At 49.7% G+C, this 23,261-nt stretch overlaps 1 protein-coding gene across 2 annotated transcripts in view; it reads left to right on the top strand.

Moving 5' to 3' along the window:
• Window positions 1-19,580, top strand: part of twz (BTB/POZ domain-containing protein twz) — an 83,521-nt gene extending 63,941 nt beyond the window's left edge. For both annotated transcript variants that reach the window (XM_075877734.1, XM_037427780.2), the window contains exons 3-4: window positions 7,788-7,952; window positions 18,400-19,580. In XM_075877734.1, the coding sequence (XP_075733849.1) occupies window positions 7,795-7,952; window positions 18,400-19,135 (894 nt within the window). In that variant the 5' untranslated portion in view covers window positions 7,788-7,794 and the 3' untranslated portion in view covers window positions 19,136-19,580. The remainder of the gene's footprint in view (window positions 1-7,787; window positions 7,953-18,399) is intronic.
• The last annotated feature ends 3,681 nt before the right edge of the window (window positions 19,581-23,261 follow it).

Raw genomic sequence — 23,261 nt, 5'->3', positions numbered from 1 at the left:
CTGCATGGGACATGACATTATGCCCTCATCGTCACCTGTTCGCTCATCGTGGCGAGCTATGTTGGACTTCAAACATGAACGTTTATTCTGCCCTCTAATTGACCTTTTCATATATTCAAACAGGCCCAGTTCTTTCTCCCCACGCCCCACAAAGCACTGCCTCGGCGCTCTGCGTTTCTTTCAAGTCGGCCTTTCCTATCCGCAAGGGGCTGCCCCGTGGATATCTTCATCGGTTCTTTTTCGCCTTTTTTTTTCATCGTTCGCCGTTCCATCCCGGCCCGCAGCACAATTTACGAGAGGGAGGCAAAAGCAGCCCACGAGCGATGGCCGCGCGCCGATTGCGTGGTCGCAAGCCTGCTCGAGAGCGTAAAAGCGAATCTGCCCTCGGGCGGCCGACATACGCTTGCATTCCGCGCCGGGGCCGCCCGGGGCGCATTCCGAGTCGGCCGAAGCGAACAAACATGCTCCGGCCGACGCGCCCCGGGGCGGGCAACTGCCGACCGGCTGTGCCTCCGAGCAAGGGTTTCATTTGCGGGCCGCCCGCCGAATAGTGCGTCTCATGTCCGCGGGACCCCCGCGAGCCGGAGGCGCACTTTCTCCCCCCGCCGGCTCTGTACGACGGGGTCGCAGCGGAGAGGCCTGTTTTTGGCAGCATATGGGTTCGAAACCGCTCTCGACCCCCGACGATGACCAAGGCTACGAAGGGCCAGCGAACCCGGGACCGCACGCCGTATACCCTCTCTCGGAGTGGGCGACTCCCATTCTCGTTATATAGTGGCGTGGGCGAGCAGAGAAGCGCGTCGCCTAACCAGCTCTCAACAGAGGCTCGTCTGATGGTATCATGCGGAGGCAGTAAGGCCCTTGTTACGCCGGGCGACGTCCCTCCCCATGCTATGGGTTGGAGTGGTTCTTACGATGACGAGCACAGAAGTGGCCGTTGGCTTGGTAGCTGACGTTACGCTTGTAAAGTCGCGGAAGTGGTTAGAACCCTAGGGCAATTAATGCTCTTCTAGAATTTCTCGACTGCCGGAAACTTGGCGAATGGTTCCCATCCGTGTGCCTGCGAAGTTTATTTTGACTGTGGTATCGCCGGGCCATGCTATTCGGGTTAGACTTTCATAAAGTGGAGCAGTGATAAATAAATAGGAGAGTGTAGTCGGGCCCCGCCGAGGTGGTTTGTTTAGTGGCGAAGGTACTCAGGTGCGGACTCGCAGGTCGCGGGATCGAATCCCGGCTGCAGTGGCTGCACTTCCGATGGAATTGAAAATGCTGTCGGCCCGTGTGCTCAGATTTTGGTGCACTTTAAAGAATCCCAGGTGGTCTAAATTTCCGGAGCTCTCCACTGCGGCGTCTCTCATAATCATATGGTGGTTTTGGGACGTTAAACCGTATATCAATCAATGAGTGCAGTCGGAATAAATTGTGGTTGGTATAAAAAAGAGCAGCGTAGATCAGAAAAGGAAACGGCAATGGGAACTATACATGGCACGGACAATGACAAACACTTGCACACACTTTGGCGTATACACTTCTGAACCTGGTAACTAGAACTTTTTTCTTCTTTTTCATCCCCAAAAGACAAGTGTACACGTGTGACGTAGAAATATGCTTCGCATCTAAAACGCTCAAGCCGATGTAGGTTGTAATCGGCGTCCAACAATTCTCTTCTCCTGTTCGGTTGCCGAAAGCGTCCAGCGCGGTGCATCAACAGTCTCCTTCACTCGCTGAAGCGATGGCAAGCACGGAGCAACGATATTCGCCACCAATGTGGAGATGCTTCTCAAGGGATAGAACGCGATAGGCAAACACATCATGCCTTCGGGACGCGTGAAAATGGACCACACGAAGCTCTATCGATCAGCTCCGTCTTTACAAACCCGCTTTCCACGCGTTGGCAACAGTGGTGTGAACGGATCATTCGATTCGTTACGTCTGCTTAGCCGAACCCTCTGCACGGCATAAAGCAATTTATCCGCCCTAGGTATAGGACGTGTCGCAATGATGGTGATTGTTCAAATGGTCCTGTCAACTATCGTTGCCACTTATTGTGAGTATTTTTGAAAGCTAAGCTCCTCTCGCTTAGCACAACGCTAAAACCTAGCCCCATTTTAGACCAATCACTGAAACAAAACGTAGGAAAGGGTAAATTTGAGGGCTCGTTTTCGTTGTTAGAAGCTGTATTAATGAGTTCTCATGAAACAAATGGTAAATTTTTTGGGGACTTGAACTGCTGACTTCATTGAGGCAGATTTCAAACGAGCTATCTCAGTTCGTCTTCATAAAATTTATAGTTATATCGAATCGCAGTCTTTGCATCAAGGAAAGACATCTAGTCAGACGTATCTGTACAGACATCAATGTATCTTTCACTGTTCCTTTGTGGTCATATATCAGAATGTCGGTCTTGGCCTCGCGTTTTTCGCTTTGCGCGCGACTATGTTCGTTACTGCTAATGTTCGTCACTCTGTTTTCATTGTCTTTTAACCATATTTTATATACTTGCGAACAATCGAATTCACCCGCCGTTCATTTCATTTATCTGCTACCACTGTTCGTCAGGTCGAGTGACTGTTCCCAGTTAAAACGGCTCGTGAAGAGTCATCTTGAATGAATGTCCTACAAAATGAGGAATGAAAAGTGTATCTCCATAATACCACCAGGAGGTCACATTTACCTCATTTTAAATCGAAGCAGCGCAAACAGCAAAGACGCAGACGGACGCAACACACCGTACTTTTCCCGTTGAATGCTTTACCATTTATGTTTTTGCGCATGAAATATTGCGATGCTAGCGATGTCGTAGCGATGTCGTGTACTCGTTTCGCGGAAGAAAAATGCGTGTATTTCTCGAGATAGCGTGCGTGTAAGCGTTCGGCTTTGACGTCGAGAACTCTATCAAATCCGTAGAATGGAGTGTGTATACACGTATAATAAGATTCGTTCCTGCCGTAAACGGCAAGGTATGCAGTGACGGACGGGGCAAGAGAACGGCTACATCCGCGTCTCGTGCAACCCCGTACACGTTTCTCGCTGTCCCCCTTTCTTGGTAACAGCATGCGGTGGCGAACTGAAAAGCTTCAGGCGTGCCCATACTCTTCCGTGCCGGATTACGATTGCAGATCGGAGTGTTAGGGCGCGTGGTGTGCACAAGAAAGCCCCGACTTGTCTTCAGTTTTCTTTTCTTTCTCTCTGTCTTCGTGCAGTGTCGTTTCCTGCCACCTCCTTGCCCGAATCGTCGAAGAATGTTTATCGCTGCTTATGCAGAGCAAGACGAATGCGACATTTCTCGGAACGAAAAGCCAGCTCGCACGAACGCGCTGTCTGACGGCGTGCGCAGCGGAGGCTGTTCGTGAGAGCCCCGAGAACGGGGCCGACGGGCGGGACTACGATTTCTTTTTTTATTCTTGGCCGTCGACGATACTGTACGCGATCTCGCGCCGCACAACAGCAGCACGTCTTGAAATCAGGGTTTCGCAGAGTTCCGTGAAACCGCGACATCGGTCAGGCGTGTGTGCATGCTGCAGTTTGTTCGCGACGGAAAAGATCAAGAGAAAAAAAAAGAGCAGCAAGAGAAACCTGTTTTCGTACTCGGCGTCTCACCCCCGTCAGCCGCATCCATCTTCGAGCCATTATGCATACAGAGGGAAAGCGGCGAGTGATCGTCACCGAGCACACACGGTCTTCGAGGCGCGTGCGAAATCCCGCCGACGCGGCCTCGTCGTCGACCGGCTCATTCGTCAAGGCGCCCGTCGCTATTCTTCGTCATGATTAGCGATACTCTATCCAAAACAAGGCTTCCGCGCGCACGCAATGGTGACTTACGCCTGACTTCGCATCCGCCTGGCGGCGACCCCGCAGTGAGTAGTCGACGCCGCTGTATACACACACCGCAGCGGCTTCGCCGAGACGAGCTGCCACGAATCTTTTACGCTGATTGCGGCATTGTCTGCTGCTCGCTATGCCTCTCCGGGTACGCGTTTTCGCGCGCCAGAAAAAAGAAAACAGAAGGAAAGCTACTTTCGCTTCCCTAAGCTGCGTATCGCTTGCATCGCGCTGTGACCATGAAGGGATCGAGTCTGTACACTGTATGCGGTGCTTGTAGGCGCTGCCGTGCAACAAGCAAAAGTCGTTAATCTGTTTCCACTGTTCACTTTTATACTCGGGACATAACAAATGAATATTCGCATGGTTCGTGGAACGTGTGGTATTAACCTGACGTTGCTCATCGCCTATAAGAAACTATGCAGGTTTTTTGTGCGCCGGTCACGTGGTGATAATCAGTCAGGCAGCAAGAGATAATATTTGGGTTTTTACGTCCCAAGACTACAATATTGTGGGCATTCGTTATGAGCTTCTTCTCATATACGCATTATTATAATCATCATCCGTCTGGGTCCCTGTCCTCATCTTCACTGGGTGTCACCACAATCATCATCGTGTGTGTGCTATGCTCGGTCTCAGACTGCCCGTTCGCTGCTGAGCCCTTGGCTGAATAAATGCTGTCTCAACCCAGTTGCCTTACGTGGTGGAGGGTCTTCTCATAATATGATTATTAGAGACGCAGCAGTGGAGGGTCCCGGAAATGTGGACTATCTGCTGTTCTTTAAAGTGCCCTGATATCGCACAGTCCGCGGGCCTCTACCATTTCGCCTCCTTTGAAATCCGACCGCCGGAATCGAACCCATGACCTTCGCGTCCGCAGCCGAGCACTCTTGCCACTGATCCACTGATGATGATGATATGTGGGGCCTAACGTCCCAAAATCACCATATGCTTATGAGAGACGCCGTAGTGGAGGGCTCCGCAAATTTCGACCACCGCAAATTTCGACCACCTGGGGTTCTTTAACGTGCACCCAAATCTGAGCACACGGGCCTACAGCGTTTTCGCCTCCATCGATAATGCAGCCGCCGCAGCTGGGATTCGATCCCGCGACCTGCGGGTCAGCAGCCGAGTATTTTAGCCACTAGACCACCGTGGCGAGGCACTGATACACTGAGGCGGCAGACATTGCGGAACCTGACAATAAGGACTGGTTCCCGTCGTTTGTCAGAGACAACCTTGCAGTTGCATGACACAGCGATTCTAATTGACCACCGACGCGGTAAAAAAAAAATCATGTTCGCATTCGGTCTAAGCCTCGGGTGTAGCGAGAGGGGTCGCGGGAACTATCACGGTGTACCACAGCGACCGCAAAGCTGGCGCAAGTATTCACTTCCGCGGGAACGGGATGAACATTTGTGAAAACTTATCGTTCCGTGATGACGTCATGAAACGACGTAATCATGACGTCACAGATGTGCCACGCTTGTGACGTAATCACATGAAATGGTCCCTTGGTAAAAGATGTGGCGATCACGGAGGCCATGCCAAACCACGTAAGGTGCACAAAGCTTTCGGAGTGTGAAGGCGGGGGAGTATTAGTTCATCAAGAGAGGAAAAAAAAAGAACAAGATGGTTTACGCTTTAAAGGCTTCTTAGACAAATGAATTTAAGGGACCCTGAGACTTCTAATTATGTGATCTATCTATTTTAACAACCTACGCCTCACAACCTTGGCCAATCTCTCGCTGGCTTTTGGCATTGTGATCCTGTTGGTCGAAGCGACCGCCCTTGACTCCTGAGTTCTTCACAGCACCAGAAGAGGTTCATACATATATGGACATTGTCAGAGGTGTACGGTATGGCTAAATAGCATATTGAAAATCAAACTTTTGACTCTCCAAAGTGAAAGGATTTACGTTTCCAGCAGAGGCTCTGTGATGAAGAACACAATGCTAAAGGGGTAAAAAGTTTGAATGGGTTGGCGATATTTGCCTCCAAGAAATGACGGATTATAAATTAATATGCTGCAATTTTCTTCAGCCCCAAGTGGGCGAAGCAAGCGTGTAGATCCAAAAACCAATTGGGCTTAAAAGCCGTCTCGGAGAGATTAATATGCAAGCAATAGATATAGTCGGGACAAGGTAGGATGATTGATAAAGAATGATTGGAGCAGAAACCGTTAAGGCTAGCAATGTAATTTTTTTTTTGTTTTTTCGTGTAGGATATATATATATATATACACTGAGGGGCTGTCCAGTACCTGTTGCCGGAGCATTTTTTTTAATTGGGCACCTTATTAGCGCAACGTTACAAGCGCCGCTTTGAAGGCTGCTCAACTTAAACGTGCTAGACCTACGTGTAGAGATATTCTTGGGTAGTCTGTCCGCCCGTTACAACTTCTCTGAAAAATATCTACACGAGCAAGGACCTTGCAGGTAATTTGCCTGGAGGTCGACTTTGCTGCTGACAAGTGAGTCGTGCGGAGAAAGACGCACTGTGGCAATAAAGGCATACTAAAGAGAAACAATGACTTGGTTGAGATTGAAAAACCGCACTCCGAGATTTATAATGCCGTAAGTTTCACTATCATGAGTTTATTATGAGTGGATAAAATCTAGGTTGAAGTTTTATTGTTAAATACCGTGCCGAAATCTCCGATTGTGACGTCAAAAATTTTAAAATATATATTTTTTTTATTTTCGGGACATTGGCTCGATGAAATTTTCGGAAACTTCGTATGAGAGGTCCATGACATGTACTTCATCTTAATCGATTAGAAGCTACGTGGGACTCAGTAGACGTTTTCAAAATTTATGACGTCATTAATCTCAAGGTGGCGTCCGAATTTTCTCTTCGCGCGTTTTCTCGCTTTCGAAGCGTCATCTCAGGGTAATTCGGGATTGCGAAGGTGTACTTTGCTAATACATGAAAAATCGTTTTTCTCTTTATTGTCCCTTTAGGACGCCGAGATGAATGGCGAGCACGGCCGTCGCAGCACGCGTTCTCCTTCGAAAGGAAGCGTCAACAGTAGTTGCATGCATTGATTCAGACCTAAAATAAAAGTTATTCTGCATTTTTCCCTCGCTGAATGAAAGGGGGGGGCGGGGAGATGTGCAAGGGTCAGAGCTAAGTGCTGTTGCATTAGCAGATCGACGAGGCCACATCTTCTTCGGCATTGAAATATGCAAAACACACATGCTGAGCATCGGGGCATTGTTATAACTGAACGCTGGTCAGTGACATAGCGCTGTAAGTTTGGCGTTCAGTCTTTTCGCGTGGCCGGCGGCTTTCTACAGCAATTGCTCGCGCATCAAACAAGCGCACGGACTTATGGATGATAAATGACTCAATTATGATCAACTTGTTAATTCTCACGAGTTACAGAAACCACAGGTATTGCCACTGAATGTGGTGATTAACAAGTCACCCGACGTGGTAGCCATGGTGTCGCGCTGCTAAGATCGAGGGTGCGGGTTCGATTCCTGGCCTTGACGGTCACACTCCCATGGGGTAGTTAAAAATAGAACTGCTCATTTACTTGGATTTCGATGCGTCTTAAGCAAATCCAGGTGGTGGAAACTAATTAGGAGTATCGCTGCACTACAGTGTGCGTGCCGCATTATCATATCTTGGTTTTCACGTGAGAAACTTCGGAATTGATTTTAGTAACTAATCGAACTATAATAGTCAGTATCGCTACGCAAGCGACACGAGAAGCGCGCAATAAGGAAGCGCACTGACGCAAGTACGCCATCATCTAAATGTCGCTGGCTCGAAATGATGGCGGCTAACGTAATACCAAGGTCTTGGCGTGACCATTCCTTTCACGGCATCAGTCGATTTTCTCGAGCAAATGACCTACCGTCGCTGCCAGGGAGATCATGCGGTGTACTATATATACATGCTTGCGCCTGTTCTCGGAAGCGTGTGCCAAGCCCTTTTGTGCGGTCACTTTTGTGCAGGAGTTGGATGGACCCGAAGCTGATGCTGTCCGCCTCGCCGGACACCAACTTCAGTCCCAAGATTTCCGGCATTCCTTGCGTCGCCGCGGCGTCTCGCTACACGGCGCCCGTGCACATCGATGTCGGGGGCACCATCTACACCTCGTCGCTGGAGACGCTCACAAAGTACGCTTTTTTTTTTTTTTCCTTCGTGATGACAGACCGCTGCGGTCTGTCATCTACTACAGGGAACTAACTGTCTCCAAAACCTCATTGCGAACGAAGAAAATTTAGTTACGTACCGTGGCAGGTTTTTTTAGGAGAAGCGGAAGCACAAATCAGGAGGATATGTGCACCTATCAACCATGTCAAGCTATTTTAAAAAAAAATTAAGAAAACAAACAGCTCCCATTTAGTGTGCGAAAGAGTGATGAAAGCGGGAAGGAAGGAAAATATATTTATTGTAATTAAACTGAGTTGTAAAACACTTGTCATTCACTTGCCAATTTTTCGTTTTTCTTGTTTTTTTTCTTCAGTAAGTCTTACGTGTTTGGTTGATTTTTTTTACGTATCATGGGTGCTCATGATTGAAACTATCCTGCTACATCTCGCAGTAGGTTTTGTTTGTTTGTTTGTTTGTTTGTTTGTTTGTTTGTTTGTTTGTTTGTTTGTTTGTTTGTTTGTGTATAACGCTGTGTGTGTAAAATAACACTCGATGTTTTGTGTTTTCACCGTAAGAGAACACGCAAGCATAAAGCACATTCTTGTCGATTTTGCACGGCGGCTTGCCACATGACGGGTACCGTGATGAATGCCAAATTCTAACGGTGATTAGGAATCGTTCAATAAAGAGGTTCCTACTATGACTTCGTATATATCTTTATCCATTGAAAATGAATCGTTCCCATAGCGGCTGCATGTGCAAAGACGACAAAAGTATGCGTACTAGCGTCACGGGCAATGACGGCACGAGGTCATGGTTGCGTGATGCCTTCACTCCTCCAAGAGGTGTGACGCAATAAGCTGAGTGACAAATGCCCTGCATTTTTAAAAAGAAAAATAACAAATGTCTTCCCGATTTCGGTCTTAATAAAAAAAAGGTTGCGTGCAATCTGCTTGCGTTTGTTTTTGGTTGTTTATCAGTTTTTTTTGTTCGCTTTGTTTGTCTTTCTGTTTTCTCAGCCTTTGCATGCACTTTGCATTCCCGAGTAAATATTTTCGTTTATTGTGTGTGTACGCATGCATCAAAATGCTATTGACAAACGCAACGTACAGTACAGGAGAGTTGTAGCAGTCATGACGACACAGTATGTCAAAGTAACAAGAACGGCGAAATGCCTACAGGGAAAAGGGCGCTATACGACAGCTACAGCAGTGTGAGGAGAAAATGGTGGCACCGCCCGCGTTTGAACTGAGAGAGCGAGGTTTTATCTCTCCTCCACTCATGACAGGCAATCTCATCACAGGCCGCCGTAGACGGCAGACGGGGTCACAAACTTTCGTCGGAGTGAAGGGTCGCCCCTGGTCAGCTCGGACAGATGAGTTCGATTACGTGCGGTGGAACGTTTGAACCGGCTTTGACAAACGAGCGATCATCAGGGCAGAGTTCAGGGTCGCCCGAGAATTATCAATGAATAGCTCAGGCCACTGCGAGGTAAGAGGAAAAAGAGTCGCGCCTGGTCGCTCCGGGGCGAAGCCGCATACCATGTCTTCCATTCTGCATTAACACGAGGCAAATAAAAAAGTGGGCTTGCTTTCGCGGCGATGGTGGCAGCCCCTCGAACTCGGCAGCCCCCAGGGCGAGCCGCAGAGGCCGACCGCATTCATTAACAGCAGCGCAGCTCCGATTGCCGCGGGCGAAGCGGCCGTCGCCCGCCAGGACCGGATTAGGAGATGTCTCCGCGGGGTGTCTCCACCAGCGCCGCTTTGATCCCGCGGCGGCTGGGACCACGAGGTGTTCTCAACCCCGGCCCACATTTCCTTCCGGTGACCGTATGCCGGTGCCGCTGTGTATGCCCCCTGTCTGACTCGTCCGTGCCTCGGAGCTTGCAAGACGCGGTTCACGTTTCACAATGGATTCGACAGAGGCGAAGCTGTCGTAACCACCGGTAGCGCAGTACGAAAAGAAAAATTTTTTTTTCTTCGAAAGAAATGGCATTGTTCTTCCATCCGGTCTCCTTTTTTTTAATTCTGTCTTTCTTTATTTACCATGTGGGCGTGTTTCTCTTCCTTCCACGTGTTCCCGCCCTGTAGCGCTTCCCCCAGATGCAAATTATGCGCGAGGCATTGGCCGCTTGCGCAACAGCCAGGGACGCTTGTCGACCGCTCGTACACTTCCTGTGTGCTGGCTTCAGGGGGATCATTTGGACTTCGCATAAAGGACGGGCCTCATTCTTATCGCGATGGAGAACTTTTGAGCTGATCTTGAGTTATGAAATTTGGTAATTGAGAAGGTGGGAGGGTTTTCATTCCGTGGGAATGTAAGATCGCTGCGAAATGTGAATCTCAATCTAAAGAGGACAGGCTCGTATATATGGAAATCACGCGCCGAAGTTCAGACAGTTGGGGGATGTAGGTATAGTCCTTCCTGATTCTAAATATTTTCGGCTACTGATTGAATGATCTCGCACGTTTGTGTATCAAAGCAACATGGGTGATCGTGGGGCTGAAGTCAATTCTGAAATATTTGGATCACTGTAGGTTCTTTGTTGTGCAGGTAAGCTCTTTGTGTACGCAGGTACGCTGTTGTGCAGCACGAGATCTTTTTCCGCATATTCCTTATTTAAATTAATTAAACCATCAATGTATTCAAAGGTCCTGAACGCTGTATATCTCTTGTCACAATCCGTTCAGCTTTCACGGGCTTCGTGCTTTTAACATGGCACATTAAATGGTCGTACTGCGCGCAGCCCGTACTGACGGTGCGTTCAGTATTTTGATCTCGTATACATTGCTAACGAGCTATTGTACAGCGCTACCGTGCTATCTCAGACTACAGTTACTTTAGCGACGAGGGTGCTTAATCGAACCCGCAGCTTAGCACTTTTTTTTATGTTACAGTTCGCATGCATGCGTAGATGTGGCATCTGACGGCTAATGCGTGAACGACTAAACTGAGTTACAATCCTCCAGCAGCACTTGAACCTGGCTCCTAATTCTCTTTTTCGTTCTCTTTGCTGACGATTTTTACAGAATTTATTTAGCACTAATCGTTTGGCACCGTTCCGACGCGTAAGGGTCGATTCTACGCAATGCCATCGCCTCGAGGTATACCATTTTTCTCCATCCAAGCGCTTTCTCTGTGATTACCGATTTAACCGAACAGCCACGTGATCCCAACATCAGACGTGATAATAGCCTCGCTATCATCACGCTGCGTAAAATCGACGCGCAGACTCCACACGACTCGCCGAAGATGCGTCGTAAATGCGCGCCCATATGGATGCCCGTTTCGAGCGTGCTTCAGGGGTGCGGATCGAGCTGCCAGCAGCAGCAGCCTGGTGGCGCGTGCTGGGCAGCAGCAGACCGCCCATCTTTGAAAGGCTGCAATCAGCCGCGGCGCTCCGAAAGCGGTCATGATCGCTCGCGCGCGCACCCTGTCGCGGGCCGCGCTCTCTTTCACGCACCGAAGAGCGCCGACGTTGCGCGGCCGGTCGCCGGGGCAATTGCCTTCGCCACCTGACAACCGTGTCCCGACGGGCGAGCCAGTCGTCACCTTGCCCCACTCCTGGCTGTATAGAATGTAACTTCCTATACGACAAAATAAAGCGCGAGCACGCGTTGCGTGTGCGGGAGGTTAGAAAGGGTATATTTCTCTCCACTAATGGCGAACCTTTTTGTGTCGATATAGCTTTAGATGCGAAGCAGCTTAGGGTCGAGCTCGATCCAGGGTGCGGCGTGGCCACCCATTCTGCGAGTCCGCTCCCCCCTTTTTCTTCACCTACGCTGCCCCTCTTTCACTTCGCAAGGCCGACGCAGCAAACGCTTGCTACCCTACACTCGCTCTCACCTCTCTCTCCTCTGAGCATCCCTCCACGCGGCAGTTACCCCTACATTTCGCCTCTCTTCTACGCTGCCCCCTCTCTCGCCTCGCAACGCCGACGCAAGCAGTGTCTGCTAGCAAGTTTCTTGATTGAAAGACCAACTGCTCGCGCTGCGCAACCGTTCAATAAGCAACCCCGCATACGTAGGCACTGAATCTTGGTTGATCATCATCATCATCATCATCCTGACTGCGTTCACTGCAGGACAAAGGCCTCTCCCATGTTCTGCATATATCACCCTACATATCAACCAAGATGTCGGAACATCTTGGTTGGTATGTGGGGTTTAATCCCAAAACCAGCATATGATTATGAGAGACGCCATAGTGGAGGGCTCCGGAAATTTCGACCACCTGGCGTTCTTTAACGTGCACCCAAATCTGAGCACATGGGCCTACAACATTTCCGCCTCCATCAGAAACGCAGCCGCCGCAACCGGGATTCGATCCCGTGACCCGCGGGTCAGCAGCCGAGTACCTTAGCCACCAGACCACCGCGGTGGGGCTAGGCACTGAATTTTGGCATTCAAGGTAGTGCCGGTGGAAGGTCTCTCTTGTGTGTTGTTAAACAATAAAAAAATCGCAGCGTGTGCGTCAACTAAAAGCGGACTGCGCGTCTCTCTGTCTAACCGGAGTGTTCTGTCTCTCATTGCCCATCAGCAGCGATTGGCATGTTCTAGTAGGAAACAGTGGCCCATCACTGCGTGCTTTGCGCCTCCCCAGGTTTCTCTCTTGGGCGACACCGCGATGAGCGCTAGCGTCAGCGTCACTGTCAGTGTAAGCGTTAGTTCCCGCTGCTTCACATGTAGCGGAGGATGGTGTAACGTTTGTTTTGTTTTTTAAGAAGGAGGGGGACGAGAATAAGGAGAACAGAAAGGCCCATGATCAGCCAGGGCTGAGCCCCGGTAGGCTACCCTGCACTGAGGAAGAGGAAGAAAAGTTGGAGGAGAGAAAAGTCACGTTTGCCGCCGACGTAACAGTTCCGCGTATGATATCATAGACGTTGAATCAGGCTGGTGTCTTTAGGAAAACGCAGTAGCCTTTTTGTTGCCTTGCAGAACTACGATGGGGAGTCTCGTAATCCAGCTGGCCTTTCTATTTAGTGGTCTTCTGAAGCATGTCCTTCGTGTTAATCGAAGAAACGTATACCGTGTATGTTTAGGGGCATTTTGTCTCAATTCCGTGTCATTTCTGAAGCCTGGAAAGTTCTCAGAAGGCGATCGAAGCCCGGTGAGCTGAAGTGATCTGTCACGCACGCTTCCTGTGGCGCGTATGCACGGCAGCCTTGACATCTTGAGATACGGGCCACACGCCTCGGGCAGGGTCGTAGCGCTGCAATTGAGCGGTTCGAATGATCGACGACAAGGCGACTGGCATGCCCGCGTGGCAGAGACGGGTGCGGTCAATCTCTGATCATCGCGCGAGCTGGGTCCGTCGCTGCAGGCGCCGGCTTTCGTCGTGCGCCGCCGTTGTACGCAGCGCGGCAGCTCGACTGCGTGTCTCAAGGGCGCACAGGGCACGTGACGTTGCAATCGCCGCACCTTGACTTTTGAACGCCGAGAGACCACTTCGCTATGTAGCTACGACCACGAAATATTCGTTGCGACAATAGTCTCCTTTCGCGAGCATTATCGCCTGGTTTGCACATAGACGTCCGTGCAAGTGGAGTTGATAAATGTTAAAATAGACGCTATGCTGCTTCTTCCATGACTGCTGGACGTGGTTTGTTCTAAACCCACTGCCTGATAGCGATCGCCCATTGGGTATGGCAACCACCGCTCCATCGCAGGAAATTGACAGTTGTGTTCTACAGCCCGTTTCGGCGGTTCAGTCTCTCTTCTGATCTCCTCATTACTCTCATGCACAATAATATAATCTTTTATTCATAATTACGGGGCTTAACTCGCGCGTAACCCCTTTTTTGAAACTATACCAATTCAAACTCCGTTGTGGCCCAAATCATGTTTTCCCCGAAGCGCCGTCGCAGTGATACGTGGTATCACACCTAAGGCATTGCCAGCTAATTTGAGGGCTACACGCGCCAGTTCGAAAAGCGCGCCATCCGCCGCAGTCGGGTGCTGCATGCGGCCGCATCTGTGAACGCTTCGCACCAGGCTAATTACTTAATAGGCGTCCTATTGCGCGCGCAAGCTCCGGCAGCCCGGCGAGATTAATGGCGGCCATTTTGCTTGTCTCGCCATTCCTCGGCGGGATCCACGTGTCCGGCCGGCGCCCTGAGACGCGCCCGAGGCGCGCCAGTGTGGTTGGGGTGCCCCTTCGCGCCGGAGAAATTTCGTGATGATGACCGGGGCCATCGGAAGATGACTTTCCGCGACTCCACGGGTGCGAGCCCTCCAGCGGACGTTTCCATCGTGACGAATGCAGTGCGAAAGCGTAGAATGAAAGTAATGCAATCTTCAACGCAACGACAGCACTGCGTTCTTTTGCCTTTCCGTTCGCGTGCGCTGTTTTTGTTCCAACTGACCATGCACCGTAACCAGCCCAACAACGAAAGACGTACAGTTCATTTCTACAACAGGCCTCCTATCACTTACGTGTGTTCGGGACTTTCCATTCCATGTCCTTTAATGAATGCACACTTGCAATTTGCGATCAATAGGGTCAACTTCCTGTGACGTCCTCGTTAGTGTTCGGTGATTTTGATCTAATGACTTTGTATACGTAAATGGCAATATCCCCCGAAGCCTTTCCGGGTTCTCTTCAGTCCATGTCTGTGTCGTGCGTGACTAACACGGAGAAGAGCGAGTGATGCTTGGGTGGCACTCAGCTTCCACTTGGTCGCCTTTGAGAGTGAGCGCTTTCACGCCGCTCATTGCTAACTTGTAGGAGGACGGAAGTAGACAATATCTTCCTTTCAAATGTCGCGCCAACTAGTTCCATAATGCGTTTGACTTGAGTTCACTCATTGCTAGTTCATCGTTCATGAATAACGTGCTGAGTAACTAAGTGCTGAAACGGGCTTCCCATCGAGAGACTTCCTCGAAGTTGCGCATCTGAGCAGTAGGCCATTACAATAGCTCCGTCAAAGGAGTTACAATAGGATTATCGTAAACGTATGAGCGGTCATGTGATTTACCTGCAGCAAAACAGATAGTTAAGCTAGTTGGTTTGCGTCGATATTGGAACAGCGCAAAGACAAAGCACAAAGAAAGACTAGACAGCACGAGAGCTGACACAACTGGTTGCTTTTTTCTTATTTGAGTGTAACAGAAAAAGAAAGGGAAGAAAGAACAACACATGCGCACGCAACCTATTCTGCACGTGACAAAAACTACACACGTATGTCTTCCTTAAGTAACTCACAATCAAGTATAACTCAATCGATGGTGCGCTAACACACGCGTCATTATTTTCGCAAATGGCAAAGGCTTTAGCTATCTCTCTATATAATGCGAGGATCCGTGTGTCTATAAACGGCGGTCAGACTGCAGAATTATCCGAAGGGGGCGCCGTTCTCCCACTTGTCTGCCCACTGTGCCGTCTGCGGTTGCATTCCAGAATTCTTCCGCGTGACCACCGTTTATAGACACAAGGACTCTCGCATAAGAGAAATAGCTGAAGCTGATTTGATTGATGGTGTTTAACGTCTCAACACCATCATATGATTATGAAGACGCCGTAGTGGAATGCTCCGGAAATTTCTACCTACTGGGGTTCTTTAACGTGCACCCAAATCTGAGCACATGGGCCTACAGAATTTTCGCCGTCATCGAAAATGCGGCCGCCGCAGCTGCGATTCGATCCCGCGACCTACGGGTCAGCAGCCGAGTACCTTGGCCACTAGACCACCACGGCGGGGCAGATAGATCAAGCCTTTGCTATCTGCAAAATTGGTGACCTTACAAAAGCACTATCGTTTTTGACATATCGCAGTGTGACGTCATGGAGAGACAGAAACTCGTAAAAGGTCTGTCATCCGTTCGTGGGGCACGACGAATGAATTACTGCCAAGTGGCCCTGAGAGTGATTTCTGTGATGTATATATGCTGCAAGCCTGCATGCAGGACCCACTGTGTTTGCAAACTTCGTGGAACTGCGTTGACTGGTTGGGATGATGTTCATAGTGGTTCATATGCTGCGACGAAAAAATTAGCATTGTAGTAAAATGTTTTGTACGTGTTGCCGGCACCAGTGCGTGGAGAGTGTCAGCGTTGCATGCCGAGGAAACCAAAAAAGGTGTCCCTCTTACGGTGTCTCAAAACCACGTCACTACTCCTTCAAGCCACCAAGTTGTACGCGACTGACCTGTCCTGCGTACAACTTCCTCTCGTATGCGCACATGTTTCCGTCTTCTCCTTACTCGTTTGAGATAAACACCACTCACAATAAAGCATTAGATGTACTTTACCACAAAAACCTGCATAAACTTTCCGGTAGCCGCCACGGTGGTCTATACTAGTTCTGTTACTCGACTGCCGACCCGCAGATCGTGGAATCGAGTTCCGGTCGCGGCGGCCGTATTTTCGATGGACGCGAAAATACTCGAGGCCCGAGCGCTTAGATTTAGGTGAACGCTACAAAACCTCGGGTGGTCGAAATTTCCGGAGCCCTCCACGACGGCATCTATCATAATCATGCTTTGCACGTTAATCGCCATCAATCATTACTATAAATGTTCTCGCTTTTTCGCTAGCTTTTAATAAAAATCAATTTATGTGTAATTTGTACGCTGTGTACGTTCAACCAGAAATCTTTAAACAACGTTCTTCCAGGCTGAAAAAGTTTAACTGAAAAACGTCAGGCCTGCGCGAAAAACACGCCACAGTCTCAGCGAAAGCTGGAGGAGAAGGCCTCTCTAGAGGCCCGTTGTAAGCTCTCTTGTGGGGTTTACAGCAGGTAATGTTGCAAGGAAGCAGATAAACCGACCCTAACGGAGAGATAACAAGGCTTCGGTATTCATTTTGGAAGTGGTTCGGCGCCGTAATGAAGTCCAATCGGTGCTTCAGAGCATCTGTGCAGCGATGAATCCACAATATTGGAAAGTTTACGGGCACAAATGCTTCAACTGCACACGCGGAGCTCCAGCATGCTTAGCTACGCAAAATTGAGTGGAGGTGTCACAGTCGATATTACTGCGAACAGGTATCAAGCACGAGCCCCGTTTTTTTTTTTTTTTTTTCATCAGTCCATTTTCAACGCTTCCTGACGCTTTGCACATCGTGTTACTGGGTACCGCAGTAGCCCCGCCGCGGTGGTCTAGTGGCTAAGGTACTCGGCTGCTGACCCGCAGGTCGCGGGTTCAAATCCCGGCTGCGGCGGCTGCATTTCCGATGGAGGCGGAAATGTCGAGGCCCGTGTGCTCAGATTTGGGTGCACGTTAAAGAACCCCAGGTGGTCAAAATTTCCGGAGCCCTTCACTACGGCGTCTCTCATAATCATATGGTGGTTTTGGGACGTTAAACCCCACAAATCAATCATGGGTACCGCAGTATAGTTGACTATATATACTGACAATTGTTCTCTTCCGTAATCTCCAAAAACACCCTAAATTAATACGCCGGGACCAAACGAAAAATGAAAACGCGTCCAGATTTTGTGCTCTGCCTTGCGGCTTTTATTGTTTTGACGCGTGCGGCTGATGAACGCGGCACTAATGTGCCGTGCTGTCGTTCCCATGCTCTGCTATTGCGAAAAGCGACGTGGGTAGCCGTCTCTCGAGGCTAACGCTTCCCAAGTCTCACGTTTGTTCGTTGCAAGCTTCTCGTTTAAACATTATCGCGTCACAGGGAGAAACTAGTGTCGCAAACTATCTCGCCCCTTTTATTTTCTTTTTCTGTGCCTCTTTCGCTGGAGTGAAGTCCTTTTTAATAGCCATCTGGCGTCTCACGCGGTCCGCAGAAGAGGAGTGGCAAGCGCGCTCGATGCATGCTGAGCGGGGCCATACCGAATTCTCGTGCGCCGTTTAACGTCTTGTTTTTTTGTTCTTAGGGTAAATCGCTGCTACGACTCATTAATAGAGCTTGCTAATTTGGACTCATGGCAAGGCCAGCAGCATCGTGTGTAAGGCGGCGCTTCCCATGCACCCGCTCATTACGCGATCGTCGACGCGCCAGTCCCTAGCGGAATTCGCTGCTCCGAACGGCAGCATCCCCCCTGAACCCCGTGGGAACGGCAGAGCCCGCCTTGGTCAGACTCTCTCGAGAATGCCCAGCGGTGACACAGGCCCCCATTTCAGATACAAAAGCCGTCAGTGAACGAGCAGGGGCCCTCAGCGAGACTAGCACAGCCGGTATTGTCGTCTAGCTATGAAGCAGTAAAGTTCGTGATATAGTACATCGGTTTACCGCTGCGCAGAGTCATGAAAAAGCGGCAATCAATGACCTAACATGAAGCATAAAACAATTAAGAGATGTGATGCTGCGTGTGTATTCGTTGTCCGCAAAGTTGGATGATTGTCTGCAAGGTTGGATGATAAAAATTGAGCGTTCCGCAATCGTGTCCGTGAATAAGTTTGTAGACAAGCCCGTTTTTCATTGCATTTTAGTAGGCGTAGCCTTTTTTTCCTCCTTGAGGAGGTAGGAGATGTGGGCGTCGTGAGTAATAATGAACGTATACTCCTTGCGCTTGCAGGCACCCGGAGTCCCGACTGGCGCGTATGTTCAACGGCAGCATCCCAATCGTGTTGGACAGTCTGAAGCAGCACTACTTCATCGACCGGGACGGCAAGATGTTCCGGCACGTGCTCAACTTCCTGCGCACCAACACGCTGGCCGTGCCGGACAACTTCGCCGAGCTCGAGCTGTTGTACGAGGAGGCACGCTACTACGACATCCCGGCTCTGACGCGGCAGCTGGAGGCGCTGCGCGCCCAGCGGCAGCGGCGCGCCGCCCAGCAGCAGCCGCCGGGTGGTGCCGTGGCCAGCACGACGAGCACGTCACCGTCGCAGCTGAGTCCGGCGTCGGCACAGCCCAGGCGGCCCGACCAGACGAACCACTGCGACGGCCTGGTGGCACCCTCGGAACCAGACGCCGAGCGCTTCCACGACTCGGCCTTCCAGTGCCTGGCGCTCAACATCAGCCCCGAAATGGGCGAGCGCATCGTGATCAGCGGCGAGCGGTCGCTCGTCGAGCACGTCTTCCCCGAGATCTCGCAGGCACTGATGGACGTGCGCAGCGGAGTCGCCTGGAACCAGGACACCAAGCACGTGATCCGGTTCCCGCTCAACGGCTACTGCAAGCTCAACTCGCTGCAGACCATCACGAGGCTGCTGAACGCCGGCTTCCGCGTGATGGCCTCCAACGGCGGCGGGGTTGAAGGACAGCAGTTCAGCGAGTACCTCTTTGTGCGCAAGAACCTGCCCGCCTGACGAGTGCGCGAAAGAACGGGGACGCTGCCGCCGGCCGGCGCCCCGGCCTAGTGAACTGTTCCGATGGCTTTTACTTTCTACCCGCGCCTGAAAAAAAGAAAGGGGTTCTCGTGGGAGCGGTGTGCCTCTCTGTGCCACACACACATACACACACACACATACGCACCCTGGCCGCTCTCCGCGGGCTTCGGGTGCACGCGCTCTATATTACATGCTTCATCGCTGGAACACATGCCTGTGTATCTTCGCTGTCATATGGCGGGCCACTCTGCAATAAAGATCTCAGACCGCATCACCTGGATTCGCAAGTGGTATGCATCGGAGGTGAGCCTCCCGGAAAGTGGCGCGGGTAGGGCACCTTAATGAGGTACATTTTCACCTGCTATTAAGTATATGTACTCATTGCATCTGTGTACATAAATAAAATGGCGGTTGTAAAGATGTATGAGCGGACTTGGTTTGAAAAAAACACGAGCAATTATATTCTTCACATGGCAGCATTATTTCGGGTGTGAAGCAGTACAAAGCCAGTATTATGGCTTTGTGCTCCGCTTAGTCAAACCCCTCAAATCTCAAGAGGAAAAGTCGACAGAATGGGAGACTGTAAACATACCGAGAACAGCTGCAGACTCAATGCAACATTTTAAATTGCCGCTGTTCGAAGGACTTCTGTACAGCAGACCTATTCCATGATTGTAAACCCATCGTCATACTAAGGCGCTTGTAGCAACGTCATCGCACGCGTGCTGCGCGCAGCCCACAGCTCGCCACCGCCCTCTATAATCCCTTGACAACTGGCACAATAGCTGCAAAGTTGCCTTTGAGCAGAGTGCAAAGCTACCTCCGACGCGCTGTGCTCAGAAGCAGCTTTGCAGCTGTTATGCCCGTTTTCAAATGAGCAAGCAGCCCGCGCGCTGTGATGTCGATACAAGCACTTCAGTATGGCGACGGCGTCTACAAACATAGAATAAATAGGTTCATAAGATTGTATCGTCGCATGTCATGTGCCAGGTTACATAGTGCTTCTGTGGGGTGGAAGTAAACTTGAAATGTATCGTTCCTCCAGTTAATGATTTTCCGGATAATGATTTTCTAGTTCTAAACAATCACTGGAACATCAACGCCTTTTTCCCCACCATTGTGTTCGGGAGAGGGTTGCTAAGGGAACATCCCAGCTGTTCGCGTTACTTCATTACTGATATGTCATTCCATGGTTGGCACATGCGCCACATAACGCTTACAAGTATACCTGCTTATTAACTAACGCCTCATTCAGATTTGCCACTAGTAATGTCTCGCTTTCTCAAGCAGTCTGGCTGACGTGACGGAATTTCGCTATCTATACCACCAAGCGATAAGTGAGTTCCCACATTCTACGGTGTTTGCAAGGAGAAATGTTTTGGGAAACCAGCAGCAACCTAGCCACCTGTATAGTGTTAGCCGTCGGCTGAAGCTTGATCTGCGGTGGAGCGGACGAAAAATGCTGGTGAAAGATGATGAGCCATATTGGGCGAAGTGAGATACAGGGCAACCTTCTAGGTATTTTGCATTTTGAGTGTGCGCATTGCAGAATTTCCCCGCTCTTATTGAACGGCCATTGGGGTCCGGTGCTGCGGCTCATGTGAAACGATTAGGATATCGTATGGTCTTTTCTTTTACCGCATTCTTGCCGCCAGTGTTAGCTCTACATTAGCTGTGACCTGTCCCCGTGCTGGCAACGTCGATGGAGTAGTAAGACGCGCGGTTCTTTTAAAGTCGGACGCGAGAGCAAATGAATGTGACAGCAACATTATGATGGAGGCCTGAGCGGAATCCCTGACCGGCTACGCAACGTTGACCTGCAAAAACGGAGAAAGGCTTGAGCGGGTGAGCATAAACTTAGTGTTCTAATGGGCATGACCGCCAAAAATACTTGGGAAGCTCAAATGTATCCATGTTATGGAGAACACTTTCGTGCGGGAATTCGGCGCCATGCCCTTCTCGATGAATCACGGTGGCTACAAGTTTATAACGTCTGGCCAATTAGGGTTAAGGAACTTTTTGGGCTAAGGTTGATTGTTTAGCTTCGACACAAGCTGTTAAACGGAGAGGCGCCACACACGCGTTCCGTACCCAGACGTATGTCATGAGTCTCGCACTCTGGAATGAGAACGACCGATGATATGTAGGTACCGAAGAGCGGCGCACAGGCGGACACCCAGGCGCTGGGGAAGGAGGATGAACTCTTGCGAGGCTTCTTGCTCACATAAAGGACAAACGATTTATTTACATATTTACAGAACTTGATAGGCGACCAGACGCGCCTTTACATGATCAACGCCATGATACACGACTGGCCGTAACGAAGGCCAGAGAGAGAGAGCGGTTTGGGGTGGTGCTCGCTCTACTTTTTAGTGTAGAGCGAGCACCGCCCCTAACCGTAATCCGCGGAGCAGATGCGCGTTACCTTCTTTGATGGCGGTTGTTAATTTCACTTATGTGTGGCTTGAACACGTGAGAATGGCTTCGATGGTGACTCGGCTGCACTTAGTATTTCCGTCGGTGTCTCGCAATAATCACATTCTTGGAGTTGACATACGATGTAGTGGAGGGTCCCAAAAAGTTTGATCATCTGGTGTTCTTTAACGTGCACCCAAATAGAAGTGCACGGGCCTCCAGTATTTTGCTTCCCTCGGATGATGTCCGCCGGGGCGGCCGGGATTCGATCCCGCGACCTTCGAGCACCATAACTACTAGACTAACGGAATGTATAGCAGTGTCTTGTCGATAAAATTGAATAGTCGCGGGTCAGCCTTGCCTTATTTCGCGAGCTTTTTTGTGCCTTAACCGGAGTGTATACTACGGTAAAGAAGAGGTCTCAGTGGTGAACGTAATAGCAATACTATGATTTTGGCTACAGCGTAACGCTGTTGACGATCAACATGTGCATTCTGAGACGGCCAGTTGATCGTATCTATGAACCTGGTATACAGTTACTGCGGTTCGCGTCTATATGGCCAGCACATAAATATGCGGAGCAACGGCCTGAAAGTTCAATACAGAGCTATATACTTCTCGCTAATTATGGCGCGCATTCCTATCGTATATATGAGAGTATATATGCTTGACAGCATATTCCTTAACTGATTTGGAATATTCGTACACAAAATCTGCTAGGCAGCACATAATATGAATAGTTTAGTCGGCATACTATACGCTTGCCGATAGAAAACTAAAGTAGAATACCAACATATCTAGCTGGAAGTATCGTGACGGAGTTGATTCATCTTGTAGAGGGCTGGTTGCGTGTACGCCAATGTATGAGATCTAACAGGGTAAATGCATTCATCCATGTGACTAATTCCTAATCTTCACAATTATCGTACGAGTTTTGGCGTCAGCGACAGCTGTAAATGTGTGCCAGTAATGATTATGGCTCTGCGCTGAATTCCCCTCAGAAGTGGTCATCGCTGCAATGCCTCACGTATGCATCCATGATTTCACTCAATGGCGCGAAAGAACGCGTGGAAAATCAACATGGACGCTAAAGGTATTTTGCACGTGCGCACACGTAACGTGTGGTGGTCGGCGCTTTGTCGTAATGCCTGTGCTATAAGCTGCATTCATTTTTTTTTTTTGATGCTGTGCACAGAACATTGCGCACCCTGTGACAGTATCGTCACTGCATCCAAAGAAAGCTAAGTGGCCAAACTACTTTATAGAGCGCTCCAAAAAGCACGGTAGCCGTTTATGAAATATATTAATGATAACACTGTTCTTTATTCACTTTACCATCTACAACGTTTACGGCAGACTTCAGACTGTTGAGTCCAGCGTGTTAAAAGCGATATAGCTTATTGCGACAAAATTCTTAGGGTGGAACTCTAGATAAATTACTTACACGAGCAGTTTCTTTTTCTCCTATTACTTTTTTCGCTTCATCCAAATGGTGTCGCCACTGCTGATATTGAACCCACAGAGAGACCTTGAAGATCAGCAGCACAGAGAACATGGCCACTGGTCTAACGCGGCGAGCAACCGGAACATAAGTTGCACCACACGCGGTGTCCAAGATATCACCCAGAATTATTGAAAAGAAAGAGGAACGTCGTTAGCTTAACACACATCGAGGGCATACTGTTCACAG

This window comes from Rhipicephalus microplus, chromosome X, assembly GCF_043290135.1.
Source record: "Rhipicephalus microplus isolate Deutch F79 chromosome X, USDA_Rmic, whole genome shotgun sequence".
NCBI classification, from domain to species: Eukaryota; Metazoa; Arthropoda; class Arachnida; order Ixodida; family Ixodidae; genus Rhipicephalus; species Rhipicephalus microplus.
Note: the sequence above shows the minus strand (reverse complement) of the source record. Positions and strands in the feature narration are given on the sequence as shown.